We start from the raw sequence: 18731 nt of genomic DNA, 5'->3' as shown, positions 1-18731 counted from the left end.
ATTTCTCTCGGACCACATGGCCACAGCAGCAGCTCCTCTGGGGCCAGCCCGGGACCTCATGGCCACGGCAGTTGCTGCAAGGGGGCGTGAAGCCAGGTCAGCATCCCGCCCCATGCCCAGACCCGCACACCTGAATTACCCCATTTACTCCGCTTCCCCCCCAAGATTCAACCCCCCACCTCCAGTTGCTCCGACACCCTCCCTTGCTCCATCTACCTGGCCAGACACCCTGCTCCCAGCCTGCTTCTGCAGCCCATCTCCCACCCACACCTTGCAACTTCTCCCCCTTCTGAATCCCAACCTTCCTCCCAGATCCTGCACCCCATCCGTACCCCACTCACTGACAGCCCTGTCTCACACACTGAATCTGTCATTTTGGTCTGTACCCCAGGGGGTCCATAAACTACACTAACTCCACCATCCAAGAAAAGTAAATATGGTCTATGGGAAACCCTGAACCTCAGTCTTCTTTGTCCCTTCCCTTCACCCCGTGAGGCTGAGCACCAGAAGAGTGAGGTGTCTCAGTTGGGGGCCACATCAGTGAGGGTTTGGGGGGGGGGGGGTTGAGGAGTTTTTTTGCTTCTCACTTGTGTGATCAACTGATTTTTCTGTGAGTCAGTGACCCCCACCCCAAAACAGGTTTCCAGCCCCTGCCATAAATTAAAAAAAAAATGAAATCTTTTGTGTTGGACATATTTTACTTTATTTAAAATGAAGTTTGATAAACTGACATGAGAAAGTTAAAATGCTTCATCTGTTTAATCATTTAAATTAAACTGTTCTCCCCAGCTGCAGCTGGTTCAGAAAAGATGGTCACCGTACCCAGCCTGTGCCTCTCCTCTACCCCCTCCCAAGCACACAGATCTTTGAATAAGTTCAGTCTTGGCACACCACTTCTGAAAGGTTGCTGAGCCCTGATTTAAGCCTTGTACGCACAAACTGTAGGGCTTTAACTGTGCTTATATATAATGCAATGCACTCGTGATGCAGCAATATAGGTTTTTAGGTGTGTTACATCAAGATAGCTGTTTCTGTAAGAAAGAGGGAAATAAGTTGCCAGTATGAGCACCTTTTTACCAGTGTAAACACACCTGTACTAGGAGTTGTACAGGTTTAACTTTCAGTTCTGGTGTAAAAAAAAAAAATCTTTGTCGACCCAGCCAGAGTTAAATCAGAAACCTGTTCCTAACTGACTAAAGTTAAACCAGAGCAAGCCAATTTTAAAAAGACATACAGGCCTTTTGCACTCGTGCTTTACCTTATCCAGTATAGCTTTTTTCATGTGTACAGGTCCTCAGACTTTATCCTACATAAGACCTAGTAAAAGTCTCCAAACAGCAGCTGCTTTCATTTTTGTTCCACCATTTTAAAGCAGAAATAAATGAGAAAGTTGGCATGTTAGTGTCCGTATCTTTAATTCAGTGTACTTTTATGTTGCTTAATTTTGTAAACTCCTCACCCCCCACTAAACAAGCCCTGGTGTTTATCTTCCAAACCCTGTTTGAGATCTCCTGAAATTTGGTGGTTATTGAGAAGCCAAACACATCCTGTACCCAATCATTTAGTGGTCTCTGGTATTGAGGCAGCTGTCTGGCACATGTTCTAAGGGTGTGTGTCTACGTTCATTCCTAGTCGAGGCTTTATCACTGCATGGTGAAGAATGATGCATAACATTACCTGGCAGGACACCTGTGTGTAGTAAACTATAGTAGGCAAACTATCCAGAGTCATCCTTGTTTTGGGACAGTTTCTGTTAGGAATGGAACTGGAGGTGATGCAGTTGGGGTTACCTGTATTTTGGTAACATCACTTACAGTCCCCACCAAGATTGGGGCCCATTTGTGTTTGTCTGTGTCCAGAGACATGACGTAAGGCAGAGGCTGGATATAAATTATAAAGGTTTTCCTTTATATCTGTCAGCATGCCCTCCTCCCCATGCCCCACAGATGCAGCTTATGCCAACAAAGGAGTCATTTTGTTGGTATAGCTTATGTTTTTTTGGAAAGGCGGTTTACCTATAATGGCAAAATAATTCCTTTTGCTATTATAAGCTGCATCTCTATGAGGGGCCTTTGTTGGTATAGGTGTACTGGGAAGGCCTTTGAAATGTAGACTAGTCCATTGTCCCTAATCAAAAGAGATTACAGTCTAAATCATGAGTTCCCAAACTGGGAGGCGTGCCCCCCTGGGGGGAAGAGGGTGAAGAAATTCCGGGGGCAGGGGAGGGCACGAGGCAACCCAGCCCCACACACCCCATCAATCCCATCCCAAGTTTTGCTGCTATTTGGGGGGGGGGGGGGCTTAAGGGTTTCTCAAAAATCCAAAAGGGGGTGTGATGCGGAAAAGTTTGGGAACCACTGGTCTAAATAAAGATGAATGAAAGATGGGAGAAGGGAAGTAGTAGTATCCCTATGGGAAAGCACAGAGAGACCTGTCTTCATTGCCTTGTCAGCCTGAGATCAAACTTGAGTATTGCCCCAACCTGATTCCCACCTACACACACAGAGCTCTCATTGGTGCTTTAATTTCCACCTAACTGGCCTGTTCAGGGGATGTGATGCTGGCACTAGTACTGCGTTGGGGACATGGCTACTATGTGCAGCTAATACAAACACTCTGTGCTGCTAATCCAGTCACTCTGCAGCTTCAGGGCCATTTTGTAGTGGTCTCATTCTCAGTTAAATGAGGCTCACTCAAAAGGAGTTCATTCAAGTGCAGAGACTTCAAGTTAACATTACAGTGAAGACCGTGTGGAATCGACTCCATGTCCCCTGAGTCCTAGTCAGTGCCTTAGTCACAAAGCTGCCCATCCTTTCTGGTGCAGTAGTGAAATGCTGTGAGAGAGGCTGTTCTGAGCTTTTCCCAGCTGTAACAGGAAGTGGAAGGGGCTGACAGTTCCTCAGAAGCTGGTATCAAACTTCACAAAATGTCCAGACCGCTCTTGTGGGCTAATAAACAACTGGCTAGTTTGTGGGAACGTCAGGTCAGAGTTCAGACTTTTGGATGCCAAACTAAACCGAAGCCCGTTTCCTCGCCTGTTGATGAAAAGGTCCTGGACAAAGGTAGTCAGGACTAGTAGCAGGTGCTTAGAAGCCAGAGATCAGGACCAGTCTTGTTCTGAGATGAGGGTCAGAGCCAGAATCAGGAATCAGGCAGTGGGTCACAGTAGCTATCTGGGGATTCACATTGTTGCCTGAACACTTCCTGGTACTCCCCTTAGGGTTATAGAGCATCAAGGGAGCCAATAAAACAATTGTCAGTCGGATCACTTGGGGCAGAACTCCCTGTGGTGGTGCAACCTCTGTGGGTTGCGGGTTGCTGGAAATGATCAGTTTACAGACTGGTAGCAGTGTGAGTGTGTTGGTTGCATGGTAATCCTGCAAGCGCAGGCTCACGTTTGTCCTGCCTTGGGTGGAAATGTCCTTGTGATGTGATGTGATTGGCAGAGCACCTGTTGCTGACCGTGCCCGGAGCCTGTTTATCTGCACAAAATGGCTGTCAACTGAAATTGAAAGCCCTTAGTCAGCAATAAGAATGAAATGCTAACAGGTTTCATTGTAGAAAAATCTGAGCAAGAAGATGACATTGACTTGGGGTTTTTTTATGTTTATGACTTTTAAAAAACAATTAAAAAATACTTAATTAAAAACACAAAATTCCTAGGCTAACGCCCAGACTTCAGCCCCAAGGCCGTTATTACGGCTGAATTATAGACCTTTTGTAAGAGGTTTTTATAATGGAAACACTGACAAACCCATAACTATAGTAGTGCTAGTGGGTGCTGTTCTTGTACTGACAGTTCATCAGCTAAACCTCTGACCCTTCTCCCTTAATCATCCTTGCTTGTCAGTGACATAATTGCATGATTACAGACTCCTCTCCCCATCTCTTTCAAACTGCAAACAATAGTGAATTTCAAATACAAAATGTAAATGAACCGTCCAAACTAATTTGTTTTTCTGCATTCATAAGGGTTGAGTTTAAATTCCGTCTCTTTGTGTCTGAACGGGGTTGGTAAAGGCTTTCAGGAACACTTTGCATTGGAATACCTTGAGTATAGACTGATCGTGGTCTGATGTCATGGTGCTATTGATTGGGATTACAAATGCAGAAATAAATCATTCATGTAGGGTCTGGAAGAAAAACTTTACTGTTTTCCATAGATGTACTGTTAATTCCTGAGCACATAATACAGAATGGGAGAAAACAGAACTAGTTTTACGGCAGAATTTGAGTGGGAATATACTTAGTTTCCTTTCTGAGCAATTTCACATATTTAAAAAACACACAAAACGACCGTGTCCTACAGTAGTCCAAAGCAAAACAGCCATGGTAGTTTGGAATTGTTATTGTAGAAGGGATTGAAGCACATGTAGGCAAGGAGTCTCTGTTGCCAGAGAATCTGTGTTAATAGCAAGATTTCAAACTCTGGGCTAAGAATTATTGCAGCCCTGCATTCCTTGCTGTCAGAATGCCCAAGGAGTGCAGGATCTGACCCCTTAATTAGTGTGATGTACAATTCAGTCACTTTGCAATCAGGTGCTTTCTGCAGTCAGTCAGGCTCCCTTTTTGCCTGATATGCCTGGAAAAAGAGGAAGATGGGCAGTCAGTTTTGGGATTTTCCTTAACCAGTAATGTGCCAGTGCAATTCAGCACTTCAAAGTGCCTTGATATAAAACTCTACCCAGTGTAGTAGACTGCAAATAGCTGGCAGGTTGAAGTTATGTGAAACCAAGCAGACTACTATTGCGTCAGTGTTTTCTTTCTCTGAAGTCCATCGAGCCAAAACAGGTTATCAGGTATGAGTACAAGGAAATAAACAGTCAGAGGTTAGCAATAGGGCTAATGTTATTAAGTGGCTAGTATTTGCTGTGTAGACATTTAATGGCCGGGCATAAGGTTGTGCAGGTATCTGAGGGAAACTGATGTGTGGAAAATTGAGCCTGCCTTGGGGAGTAAGAGGGGAGGAATGAGTTTGATTTTTGGCCTTTATAAGGCTTCAGCTCCTCATCAATGTCTCTCCCCCTCCAGACGTGCCCACCTACGCCTGTGTTTAGAACGTTTAAAGGTTCTGATTCCACTAGGACCAGACTGCACTCGACACACAACGCTTGGGCTGCTTAACAAAGCCAAAGCACACATCAAGGTAAGCACCTCTTTCCCCAGCCTGCCCAGATACTTTTTATCTGGGCTTTTCCTAACTGCCCTAGTCACTCACCCACTGCCCAGAGGTAAATCTGCTCTGACTGAAACAAACAGCTCTCCTCCTTTGGTTAAATCATCTATCATTATTAAAACATGGACTGTTAAATTACATAATAAAATTTGCTAACTCTGGAAATGATTGATTAGGGGAGATGGGTTTCTGTATTGTAATCAGGGAAAGACAGCAGCAGATCTTGCTTTTTTTTTTAAACAGAAATACGTCTAATGTGATTGAGAGGCTGCAGTTTGATGGAAAATGTAACTTCTATCTCTTGAGTGCACTCACTCTGCTGGCAAATCAGTATAGGCCTTTAGAGTGAAACAGGGTTGACGTCATTGTTCCATCATCTTTCATCTGTGTCTCTGCCCGGTCCCCAAAGCCCTTCATAGATCACTTCTGGCAAAGTAAAGTGGAAAAAGAAAATCAGTCTTGTAGGGATCAGGAATTCATCTAAATCCTTTGTTACAGCTCAGGGTTAGTAAGGGAGGGAGCTTTGCTTAAAGGAAAGCGTTAGCCTCAAATGACTCTGAACTTATGCAATGTGTGGGCCATCCAGAAACAAAGATCATTGGCCTGGTAGATTTCCCAGCTGTGATAAAAGGAGTCTGTAGTACATTACATAAATTGCGGTTTAAATGTTTCTGATAAATACCTACTAAACCAAGCAATAAGAATGCCAGACATCTCAGGGTAAATTTTTGTGTTACCAGTGATCATAACAAGTACTGAATCTGATTAAGGGGATTGAGGCCCCCTGGTGGATGAAACTCAGTGATGCAGCTAATATATAAGATCTAGCAAAGTTGTAAACTAACAAAGGTACAAATGGATTTATTTTTACTAGCAATTGAAGGGTAGTCCAGCCTGATACGTGTCTGAGCATAAATCCCTTCCAAATATATGAGAATCTGAAGCAAAGTACATGGCCCATGTTATAGGGGAAAAATTAATTTAAGTTGTAATCAAGTCATATTTTATTATGTCAGAAACTGGAGGAGGCGGAGAGGAGAAGCCAACACCAGCTTGAGAACTTGGAACGAGAACAAAGATTCTTAAAGAGAAGGCTGGAACAACTGCAAGGTTCTCAGGAGATAGAACGAATACGAATGGACAGCATTGGCTCAACCATTTCCTCCTCTGATCGCTCAGATTCAGAGCGAGGTAGGTGTTCTCTGTGTGTCCAGTTTACTTCAAATATTTTTTAAAAAAATCTGTTCTAGTTCAAACAGGCATTAATTAGGGAAGTCTTACTGCCTGTGTTGCATGGGAGGTCAGATGAGGTATCACAGTGGTCCCTCTAGCCTTAGAATCTGTGAATCTACAAAAAGAGATGCATCAGGATTAGGGATATAAGTGACTAGTTGAGTCAACTACTTGCTCCTCCCCCTCACCTTGCTGCCTCTTACAGAGGCAGCGAGGGGAGGGGAGGGGAAAGCAGTAGCCAGTGCTGGGAGGAGCCAGCTTAAAAGCCAGTTCCTCCCAGCACCATCCCTGCAGTGCAGGGGTGGGGCAAGGGAGACTCATGCTGGGTCCTGGATTGCTGTGCCTCTGCTGGGCAGAGCTGGGCAGCTCTTACTACATTTAAAATGCAGAGGCACAGTGGTCTGGGACTTGGCATGAGCTGGGACTACTTAGTCCTGGCCCAGGCCAGGTTCCAGACCTATCCCTGCTGCACCTCTGCATGTTAAATGTAGTAAGAGCTAGGACAGAGCACCAGTTACCTGCTCCTTAACATCCTTAATCAGGATGAAGACTGACCTCTCCCAAAAATTTGAGTGGTGAATGATTTCTTCCTTATGAATGAAGACACTCTTCCTGTCACTTGCCTCTTAGCTTTGCCATTGAACGTGTCTCTGTATTTGCTAAGCAAACGATGTGTGCTTTGTCATGTTACAAAGCACAAAAAATAAATCCGGTTGTTGGCTAGTCTTGTTTGTCAGGGAAAAATGGTTGTGATTGTGAATTTAGGTGATTCTTATGGCGCTTTCAAATACAATGGTTAAGTGCATACTGCTCTAAAGTCACAGTGCAAAAGCCTAGTTTTAAAAATAATGATGAATGATACCAAGTCACGAGCTTAAGAGTATAAACATGGGTTGTGCTCCTCCTCTTTATAATGTAAAAAGAAGGCTTGAGCATGAAATTTCAAAAATCAGAGTTCCATTTTCTGCTTGTTTTTGCTATTTCTAAGTTCAAGTGTCATCTTTCCCATTTTACTGGGCAATTCCCCTGGAGGATTTGCATTTGAAGCAGATACTTTCTCCTTCCTCTGCTAAAGAGTGTGTGTGTGGGAAGGGGACCGTAATCTGTTACTGAGATTTTTTTCTCCCAACTGCATGCCAAATGTTAGAGTTAAATATGTTTTTAACAAAATCAAAGAATTTTACACAGCCTCTTGCTTAGTGTCTGTCATGATATGATTCTCCTGTAACTGGCCATAAAAGAGTGTCTCAAAAAAAGATGGCAGAGAAGACTTGGAGGTCAAAATCAAGCAGAATTATTTTTTAAAAACATGTGTCCTCCTTTGTGTATCATAAAGAACCAGCAAAGAGCACAGAGATTGTCCATCTATTTATTGGTGATCTGTGAACTTCACTGTCCTATCAGTATTTTTCATTTATTTTTTTAGTGTCGTTTTTAAGGTCTGTGGGTAAATTTTCAAAAGCATTTCAGTGTCTTGAGAGCCTCAGCCCCATTTACTTTGATGGTCCAAAGTCACTGAGACGCTGTTTAATGTGGTACCGTGTCCCTATAGAAACTCATACAGTGCTCTATATAGCATCATCTCTGCTATCACAACCATAAGGGGTCCCCTGGCACTGCTATTTGTCATAGTAGTCCCCAAAGGACCTAGTTCTCTATTGTGCTAGGCACTGCGCAAACACACAGAAGGTGACAGCCCCTGGCCTGGAAGAGCTTATCATCATCTTGGTATCTGAGTTCCAAAGGATATTGCAAGCAGCCCACTCTCATGGTGATAAATTCAATCCAAGCTAGGGAAATCCACATGGGGGCCTGAACAACAAACCCATGGTGCTGCTTTACACAGGCTTTTCCACAGCCCTGCAGAGCAGAGCCACTGACTAATGGTTAATCTAAATTCTACTCAGTTCTTCATCTTAAGCACATAGGAATGGCTCTACTGGATAAACAGTACTTTGTCTTGCCCAGTTTCTTCTCTTCTGACAGTGGCTAGTACCAGATGCTTCCCAGGGAATAAACAGCACGGGGCAGTTTATGGAGAGATCCATCCCCTGGCATCCAGGTCCAGCAGTCAGAGATTTAGTGACACCCTAGGCATGGGGTTGCATCCTGAACATCTTGGCCAATAGCCATGCATGGACCTATCATTCAGGAACGTACCTAGTTTCTTTTTTGAATACAGTTCCCAGGATGGGAATTTTGGGTTGGCTGGCAGCAAAAGAGTTTAGTAATGCCTTTGAAACCCATTGAAAGATCCGCCTTTATGAAACATGTACTCCACCCCCTGCTTCCCAGAGATTATTACAGATTGTTCTGTGTGATGCTTATTTTATACCTAGTGTTGATCGTTTGTTGGTTTCAAGGTATAGCTGCCTGCCATGATCCTAACCATTGTGTGTGTGTGTGTGTGTGTCGTTTTCTTTGCAGAAGAGATTGAAGTCGATGTTGAAAGCACAGAGTTCTCCCATGGAGAAGTGGACGATATCAGCACAACCAGCATCAGTGACATTGATGATCACAGCAGCTTGCAGAGTATTGGGAGTGATGAGGGTTATTCCAGCGCCAGCATCAAACTCTCATTCACCTCTTAGAACAAAGTGAGAACAATGCAGGGCGGGTTATTCCTCTGGAGTAATCTTGAGTTCAGACTGGGTTCTAGATGCAGTATCCTCTTTTAGAAATGACATGTCAACAGCTAGACCCCGACAGACCTATATATATGGAGCTCCTTGAACAATAGGAGGCCTCCATAGGAATCCATATATGTCCATTGGATCGGGTTGCAAAATCCTGGTTGCCACTCATGTATCCAGATTGAACCCTGGTCGTTTTGTAGTCAGCAACAAAACTGCAGTTGGCTTCAGTGAGACCCGGATTTGGCCCTTCCATGAGAAATTACTTTGCTTTGACTTAGTTTATTTGAAAGAGGATACTGGAGATTCAACTCCCCCCTCCCAATTTGTCATAAGATCTGAGAAATATCCCGTTTTTATCATACTGCATTCATATAGAACAACTTGGTTTAGACCCTTCTGGAGCTTTCCTGGTCCTGAAATGACTGTCCTAATATTTTATCACCATCAGGCATTATAGAAACATAGCAGGAAGTCACAGCAGCTTGGCCATGAAGACGTATCATACACTCTATGAATAATAATAAGTGTCGAGTTCATGCTCAGAGAGAGAAGCAGCAGTGAAGAATGTTCAGGAGAAATCACCATTCAGCTCACCGCTCCAGTACCTCACCCCCATTGCTAGCACTAGGGTACTAAACTGTAATTTACCAGCATGTGGCGGGGTGCGTTGTGGAGTCAGGCTGAGAGTTCAGCAGCAGTGCTCTGCTGTAGCCACACACATACGCACATAGTTGAGGACAGAAAGAAACCAGCATGTGGAAAGTCATGCCCCAGATACTGAGCCACTATGACCTTTTTATTTAAAGATCTTTTGATAAACATTTGTAAATGTGTTGGGAGTAAAAACACTCCAGATGTGATGCATCTTTTTAGAGCTTGTCCATATGAAATTTTCTGTGTCTTTTTATAATGGATTAACACCACTGAAAAGGTATCTGTTTTGATGCAGCATTTGACCTGATGAACTACAAAGATGCTCTTTGCTGTGCACAAAACAATCAAGATCTGTGCTAACTTGTAAAGGTCAGATTTGCTGGGTTTTTGGGTTTCCATTTTTTTTAAGTCATTCCCCTTTGCAAACTTTGAAGCCACCCGATCCCCTACAGTAGTCACAGTCCAATAGTTAACGTAGTTAAGCTCAGCACTTGTCTTACCTTAATATAACATTTGGCCTGCGCATACCCCATGCGTATCTGCTATCTCACCTGTGCAGGAGCTGTTGCTAGTGAGAGCTATTGTATCGACTATTTTATAATTTTCTTGAAGGTGAGATTTCTAACCTGCACTTTGAGGGCTTTGCTTTCTTGTTTTGTCTTTCTTTTTAATGGTGAGAATTATTTTTTGTTTTGTTTTCCAAGTTATAAACCTTATTACAGAGACCTCACCAATGGCATTGTTTGAAATTTTGTATATCTTCAAGTAATTTAACTATCCCTCATTATTAAGGAAAAAATAAAATGAAAAAATGCTTTATAAAATTCATAACTTATTGCTGATTTGAATGGGTTGTTAATTTCAGTCCTGTAGATTTTATTTTATTGTTTTTAGGTAGGGTGGCGGGGGGGGGGGGGGGGAAGACAACCTTATTTAACAGTGCAGTGGAAATTTGTTTAAATATTAGACCATGGTCCCACATTAAAGTAGCACTTTAACACCATTAAACATTTCTGTATCTGAAATGAAATGTGTTCCTACATGTTGGTTGCTCTTATGACTTTAGCATACAGAACACATGTTCTTTCTTGTGCTCTTCTTGTGCCTGGAAAAGAAAAGTATATTCCACTTTAATCCTGTGATAAGAAGGTCCTAAATAATTCTAATGTCAATTTTGTCTAATTTCAGAAAATTGCATGTGTTTAAACATTACCATCTTATCAACCTCCCTGTGATATGACATCATACAATATGCAACATAAGATCCCCATTCATGGAGTGGAGGAATAATGTCTCTATGCTGTGGATGCATTATATCTGGGTTTTTAATTCTTGTGTTTGTTAAAGCCTGAGTCAGGCTGCTATTCTTAATAATCTGCTTACACGTGTGCATATGTAATATCCTGACTTAGTGTGTGTGATCATGTCTCCCTCTAATGGCTGTCTTCGGTAAGATAAGAACCGGCCAGTTTATGGAGTTATTCCTTTAGCTGAATTGGGTGGCACTTTTTTGTTTTATGTTGTTTTGTTTTGTTTTTTATTGTGATCCTTGCTAACAATTCTAGAGCCTGTATGTAGGCAGCTATGGATTGTTACATGTGTTTATGATCAGCTTAAATCAGTGGGACTATTCACATTAGTAAGAAAAATTTGAGTAAAGATTGAAGGATCACATGTGCAATGATAACCGTTGGCTGAATCCCTACAACTACCAATTTTTGCCCATAATAAAATGATCAATACCTGGAATTTGTATCTGACACTGTTCAAATGAGATCTGATAACCACCATTTTGTGGCAGTCTCACTACCTCAATAAAATGGTGGAAAATAACTTAACACGGACAGAGGCTGATCTTCGCTTCCTGTTGAAGGAATCCTGGGGTGTTCAGCTTCTCTGGAGATGAGTCCCACCATTCATGATCCCTGGTGAACTCCAGCCGTCATCGGCAACCCCACTGTCCAGTTTCTTCTCTGTGGCTGTATATTTTCTTGAACAAAAACTACAAATGGATGGTGCTTAAAAGGTCAGTTGGGGGGGGGCACCACATTTGAGGAATATAAAAGTGAACTTTTAAATGGAAATGGATAAAGAAAGAAAATCAGTGTTGGGCAATTCTGGCACAGCAGGGCTCTCTCAGAGTGTGTGTTGGAATCAATTTTGTGGAAAGGCTTTCCAATAAAGCCACCCATTTGTATGCCTTTTGGGGTCACTTCGATATTGGCTGTCATGTTGAGGAGTGCAGTCAAGGACCTTGAAATGTCTGGAAATTTCAATATCTAAATATTTCAGCAAGCTAGGAGGGGGAATGTAATCTACTTGGTATCTTCCATCCATGCTGATGTCTATCTTAAGTAACCCACTCACGGTTTGGTAAGTATGTGTGTCCTAAAAAAGAGCCTTTAAGACAAACAGAATTATCCCACAAACCTTTATAGTAATAGTTAATGACAAATAGTTTGTTGCTTATTGGTGATTGGATCCCTTCTTGGCATTTCATTGTATTACTCTCTTTCAAACCTCTGGACAGTTGTGGAAGATCTCCTATATATGAGAAATGTTTCCACAGCTGCTTTGTGATGTTGATCCAATCCCCTTTTTGCTGCTTTAATACTATATTGTTAGCACTAGCTTTCTTTTGTAGATTCCATGAAAAACTAAACTAACATACGTACATTCTTTTGCTTTGTTGTTAGTACAGGTTGAACTTCTCTAATCCAGCACTCTCTGGTGCAGCAGCATCCATGGTCCGGCATGATTTTAGTTAGCCGGAGGTCCACTTATTATGGGTCTGGCCAGGTTTTCCATGGTCCCATAAAGTTAGTTTACAGCCACCAGTCCTGACTAAATGTGTGTCATTTAGTTCTAATTTACCCCTTAATGTCTAAGAAGCCAGTAAGCAGTGGAAGTGTTGGTAATGCTGCTGGACAGTACTGAGCTCCGGTGGTCCTACAAATTCTCTGGCTTGGCACCAGTCTGCATGCCAAACTAGAGAGGTTCAGTGTGTAGAGCCTCTTGCATGAGAATGGCCAAAACAGCAAATTGGCTCAGCGAAACCATTGTAAATTACTTAGTATAGGCTGCTTAGCTGATTATGTAAATCAGTGTAGGTGATGATCCCTTCTAGTTATAAGACATACAATTTTAACTAATCATGGCTTTGTGAAAAGCCAGAATAGTCCAATGTTTTGGATATTCTTGAAGACCACCAGCAGCCGTAAAAACCAGTTGCTGCTAACTACTCAGTTCAAACAGTCAGCAGCATGTGATGGAGCTCCAAGGACACATGTCTGATTTTGTTGAGAGCTATGTTCCATGAAAGCACTTAGCTCCAAAATAACTAGCAAAGCACGTCAAAATTATGAAGCTACTTCTCATTCTTGAAAACTGAGAAATGCCCCCAAAGCTTTTGATCTCTGTACCTTCTCATGTACTATTCTGCAATTTTACTGAGGTAGCACCACAGGAGGCCACCGACTTGCGACACGATTGATTCAGGGGGAAGTGTCACATGTCAGAGACGTCGTAACTCGAAACTTCATTTACGACAGGCACTGTTGTAAATGCAGGCCGAGGACTTAAGTCAAGGGTTTTGGGCTCCTTCCGCACTTACAGAAATGGTTGCAAGTACAGGGAGTCGGAACTCAGGTGGTCGCAAGTTGGGGCCTCCTGTAACTTCTTCAGATGGCTTATGTAATGCAATTCTTCCTTAAATTCTCCCATTTTGTCATCTCAAGACATTGTTCATTCATAGCTGAAACCTTTGATCCTTTAATATGCCCATCTGTGCGGTTGCACATTTGGATGGAACTCTGATTGGCTACTGTCCCCTGAGAATCACTGTCGACATAAATAAAGGTTTTGATCCCAAACTTGAATGTTGACATTTTTCCCTCCGTTGAGTTTTCTGCACCCTAGAAATTGGATCCAGCCCCCCAGCAGAGCAGGATTGTTCTTTGCAGAAGCACCTCTTTTGCCAAAAGAGGGAGATATTGGCGGACATCTCAAATCTCATCTACACACTTAGAAGCATAGATGAAGGTTGCTGTAGTTTTGTTAACCAATATGGTTTAAGTCCAAGTTGAGAAGCTACAAAAAATCCATTCTGGAATGGATTTTCTGTGACACAAACCTCTTAAAGGCATTGTCTGAATCCTGTCCCAAAAGTACTTTCCACTTCAGAACACCACTGTTAATTATACCCACTCACCGTTTGAGAGTTGAGTACTTGAGACCCTGAGCCTGAAAAACTACCATTTTAGTGCCCAAGTCTGTAACTCTGGTACATGCAGTTCCTTCAAAAGAATTTGTGAATGGCTATCCCCAAATAGCAAATTATTAAGGCACATTGATCAAGTATGATCTTAGTTTATGGACAGATATTCTTTCCTTCTTGGAGCATAAGATGAGGATGATGCTACAGAAATATGTATAAGTGAGAGTGGATGCAGCAGAATAAGATGCTTTTACTCTTAGGCTGTAGATGTCAGACATGCATGTTTTCAGGTATTTGAATTACACTAAAACGAGCAGGAAAGTCTTAAGAACTTGATAAGTATTAGAGGAGCTCTTGCTTCACAAAAAGATTGCAGGTGAAACTACATCTACTTCCTTCAGGCTTGCTTCAAAAGTTTATACTTGCCATGCCTTAGAGTCCAAGGATGTGCCTAGGTGAAGGTATATCTCCAGTACATATGGTTTAGTGTTGCCTTGTGAGCCAGTGGTGTATCCATTTGTGGTCAGGAATGCTTAAATTGTAGTTTAATAGCATAGATTGGGAGTTGTGCAATTAGTGCTTGACCTCTCAGGAGTGAAATAAGTGGTTTGGTATGTCTAAAGGAGAATCCATACAGTCCTCTCTGCTGCCAAAATGGAAAGTGCAGCTTTAAATTAAAGATGTCAATTGGCCTATAGCCCCCCCCCTGTGATGTCAATCACATACATAGTCCCTTGTTGTCCCTTTACATAACTGCATCATTATCTCCTTTCTTCTAATCTAAAGCCTTATCTGAGAAGCAGAGAGTGTAAATCTCATTAACTTTAGTGGGAACAGAATCGGGTCCTTTTTATCCAACCAACTTTACTCCCACTTTAATCCATTTAGCAGCAATACCACCACATGGCAGACATATTTCCTCAATCTACAGATCTGTCTGTCTAAACTAGCTGTGTCTCATGACATAGCACTTTGCATCACAAACTGTAGGTCAGTGGTCCTTTTAAAATGGACAAGCTGCTCTCCTTGATATTTTTCCATGCTTGTGTCCTATGTAAGGTTATTTTTTTGCTGTGGCAGTTACTTTGGCTTGTAGATACCATGAACCACCCAATTTCTAAAGCATGTTTTAAATTCAGCCTCTACTAAATTTTACAGAAATAAGGTGTCAGAGGAGTAGCCGTGTTAGTCTGTTTCAGCAAAAACAATGAGTCTGGTAGTACCTTAAAGACCAACAATTTATTAGGGCATAAGCTTTTGTGAGTTGCAACTCACTTCATCAGATGCATGAAGTGAAAGAAAAAGAAAACAATACTAGGGGATACAGAGATGGGTGTGTTACATGGGAGCGAATTCTATCGGGGTGGATGTAAATAAGGTGGTGAGACTGCCTAAAATTACTTATTGTAATGAGTGCAATTCCCAGTCCTTACTCAGACCAATACTGATGGTGTCAAATTTGTATATGAATTGTAGCTCAACAGTTGCACATTGGAGTCTGTTTTTGAAGTTTTTTGTATGAAAATGGCAACTTTCAAGTCCTTAAATGAGAGTCCAGGGAGGTTAAAATGTTCTCCCACTGGTTTTTGTATGTTACCATTCTTGATGTGTAATTTGTCCAATTTATTCTGTTATAGAATCATAGGACTGGAAGGGACCTCAAGAGTAAAGATAGTCCAATTTGTCCAAGGTACACTCCAGAGGGACTTTGCTGGCATATATCACATACGTATATGTGCAGGTGAATGAGCCCGATGGTGTGGCTGATGTGGTAAGGTCCTATGATGGTGTCACTAGGGTAGATGCATGGACAGAGTTGGCAGCAGGGTTTAGTTCCTGTGTTAGTGTTTCTCTTTTGGGATGTATGGTTGGTGGTGAGTGTTTCAGGTTGGGAGATCATGTAAAGGTGCAAAAATATACACTTATTGCCTTGTAAAAGAGACATTTGAATCACACTTTTTTTTTTAAACAGAGCTACTGCAACAGCATCTCTAGTGTTTTAAATTTAGTGTGGGCACAGCTTCACTGAGGGGGGAGCCCCTTTGCTGTGTCTGGGGAGGAGGGAGCAATTTTTAGAAGTGTTGGGAAAAAAATATTCCCAAACATTCTCATCAACAATTGTTGTTGTAGAGCTTTGTACATCCTATGATAAATATTCTCCTCATAAGGTAGGTTAAATATTGAGCCTCTGCTGTGTGCTAGTGGCCCCTTATAAAATGATGCACCATCAATAAGATTTTGCTTTTTAAGCAACATCTCCAGCGGTTTCATTTTGTGTTGTTTTTACACTAAAAATTGATTGCTTAACCAGATCTCATTGGAAATGCATGTAATTTAGCGTGTTACACAGAGCACTTTGAAAATGTTGAATTTAAACTAAGCCTTTTAGAGACCACATAAGAATGGCTGTAGTGGGTCAGACCAGCGTCTATTTAGACTTGTATGTCATCTTCCGACAGTAACCACTGCCAGATGCTTCAGAAGGAAAGAACAGTAATTTGAGTGATCCATCTTCTTGTCCAGTCCCAGCTTCTAGTACACAAAATTATTCAAAGAGCAATATAAGTATCAAATTACCTGTATTCTAGCATGACCTCTTTGAAGGGGAAGAGAAACCCTATTTCCTACACTCAGTAGTTCAGTGATCTGGATGGACACAGATGAGTTAGTTCCACAAGATATTTCTAAGCCATCTAAGTGCTGAATAAATTTGGTTGGAAAATGCCAATGGAACAGTAAGAATTTGCCATCTTTTTCTTTATTCCACCTAGCACTAGTGCTGAATAGTAGTCAACTTAATTAGAAGTTCAGCAAGATCCTTCCTTGTATTTACAGGCCTCCAAACAGCTAAAAAAAAGTGACAAACTTCAATATAGTTGGAAAGCAAAGGAACAAATATGGATCAGAATAATGAAACTTACAATAGCCAGTGTGATTACCTTAGGCCTTCAGTGTTGTGTTCTCGTCAAATGCTTCAAATGTTTTACTTTTAAACTCAGCTGCCACGATGGCAACATTGTCCTCTACAGAATTTAAATTTTGTTTTCTGAAATCGAGTGCTACATTTAGAGCCAATGGGAGGCTTTTCCATTGACTTGGAAGAGAAATAAAAGGGGGTTCTTTCTCCTATAGCATAAATATTTCACTTTTCCTCCCTATGTACAAAGCCATCGCTCTGATTTGTGAATCAAGTTTGTGCTGTTACAACTTTTCTAATAGGTTACAACCTGCATGTTAGAATTGGTTTCAGACTGTACTAGATTAGGGGTTTCCTGTAGCAATTGGTGCTTTAAGATGGGAAACTTATACACAGTCCTGTGTGTCAGCATAATGATATCTTCTTATTCTGGAGATGCAGATTGAAAATTAAATGTGTACCCTTTGACAGAAAAAATATTTTTCTAAAGTGTATCTAACTTACTGTGAGTGTGTGACTGTTGCAGTGTGCATCGCTTCTGTTTAAGCTCCCCGGAATATTTCATTTTTTGTGCTGTAACTACACAGGTGCTATAGCCACTTCCTACTTTGAGGGGGGGAAAAAAAACCACAATTGATTTGGTGCTGATTCATAAAAGCCAGTCTTTGAAACAATAAACAACTGCTGACCACATCTCTGTTTATAACATGGGGATGGTGCTCACAAAGATGTTGCATTTTTCATGATTCAAATTTTATGTGGATATCTGTATTAACTTGAAATGTACAAATAAATTTTATTAAATTTTATTGAGACCAAGGTTTTATTACCCTGCTGCATCAGTAAGTCAACCGCAGTTTGAAGTTGTTAGTTGACATTTTAGAAACATTATAATTAACGGGCAAGATAGGATTTGCCAAAGTGGTGACTGACATTTGGTCCCCTCTACTTGTAGTCTGCTTATTTTGACTTGCCCATTTCAACTTGCTACTGTTAATGCCACATCCTGTCAGTTACCATCATCTAACTATTCTGATGTGGTATTCTCATCGCAAAGGGATCCTCTGTAAAACACACACACTCTCTCTCTCTCTCTCTCTCCCCCCCCGCCCCAATCAGTATAGAGAGAAATCACATTCCCATCCTTCATGTAGACTTTCAATGTCAGTTGATGCATGGCTTATCCTTCACCTGTTTTTTAAAGGTGCCATGAGATAAGATAGCAGTTGGACTAATGACATTCCCCACTGTCTGTTGCATTTTTTTAGTCCTATTAAAAGATGTTTTCATTCACACATCAAACAGCATGCTCTTAAGTACAAGCTGGGCACCGCCACCCCTCCACTGTCCCAGGCCTTGCATGTTTTGTAGCAGAAGTACTGTTTCTTGCAGATAAACTGCTCCTTCTGCCAGGGACCACTGTACTGTTTACAAGTACAGTTTTCCATAGAAGGACAGACAGATGCCTCAGACTCACTGGCCCCACTAGTGCCTGACAGGTGTTTTATAGTGGGGGAGGTAGTCTTCCTTCTTGCACCAGATCAATCTATGATGGGCTGTGTCTATACTGGGCCACTTATTCCGGAAAATCAGCCGCTTTTCTGGAATAAGCTGAGAGCTGTCTACACTGGCCCTTGAATTTCTGGAAAAGCAACGACGCTCTACTGTACAAAATCAGCCGCTATTCTAGAAAATCTATTCTGCTCCCGCTCAGGCATAAGTCCTTATTCCGGAACACTGTTCCGGAAAAGGGCCAGTGTAGACAGCCCAGTAGTCTTTTCCAGAAAAAAACCCCAATCGCAAAAATGGCGATCAGGGCTCTTTTCCGGAAAAGCAGCCTTCCAATGTAGATGCTCCTTTTCCGGAAAAACTGAACTGAATAGTATTCCGTTTTAAGCA

General features: G+C 41.8%; 1 protein-coding gene across 8 annotated transcripts in view; it reads left to right on the top strand.

Moving 5' to 3' along the window:
* MXI1 (MAX interactor 1, dimerization protein) overlaps positions 1–17641 on the top strand; it is a 160476-nt gene extending 142835 nt beyond the window's left edge. For 6 of the 8 annotated variants that reach the window (XM_075935510.1, XM_075935511.1, XM_075935512.1 and 3 more), the window contains 3 exons: positions 5032–5146; positions 6193–6367; positions 8837–17641. In XM_075935510.1, coding sequence (XP_075791625.1) covers positions 5032–5146; positions 6193–6367; positions 8837–9000 — 454 coding nt within the window. In that variant the 3' untranslated portion in view covers positions 9001–17641. The remainder of the gene's footprint in view (positions 1–5031; positions 5147–6192; positions 6368–8836) is intronic. The other 2 variants (XM_025190689.2, XM_006135008.4) reach the window with 2 other exon arrangements.
* The last annotated feature ends 1090 nt before the right edge of the window (positions 17642–18731 follow it).

Source organism: Pelodiscus sinensis, chromosome 8 (genome assembly GCF_049634645.1).
Source record: "Pelodiscus sinensis isolate JC-2024 chromosome 8, ASM4963464v1, whole genome shotgun sequence".
In the NCBI taxonomy this organism is placed as follows: Eukaryota; Metazoa; Chordata; order Testudines; family Trionychidae; genus Pelodiscus; species Pelodiscus sinensis.
Note: the sequence above shows the minus strand (reverse complement) of the source record. Positions and strands in the feature narration are given on the sequence as shown.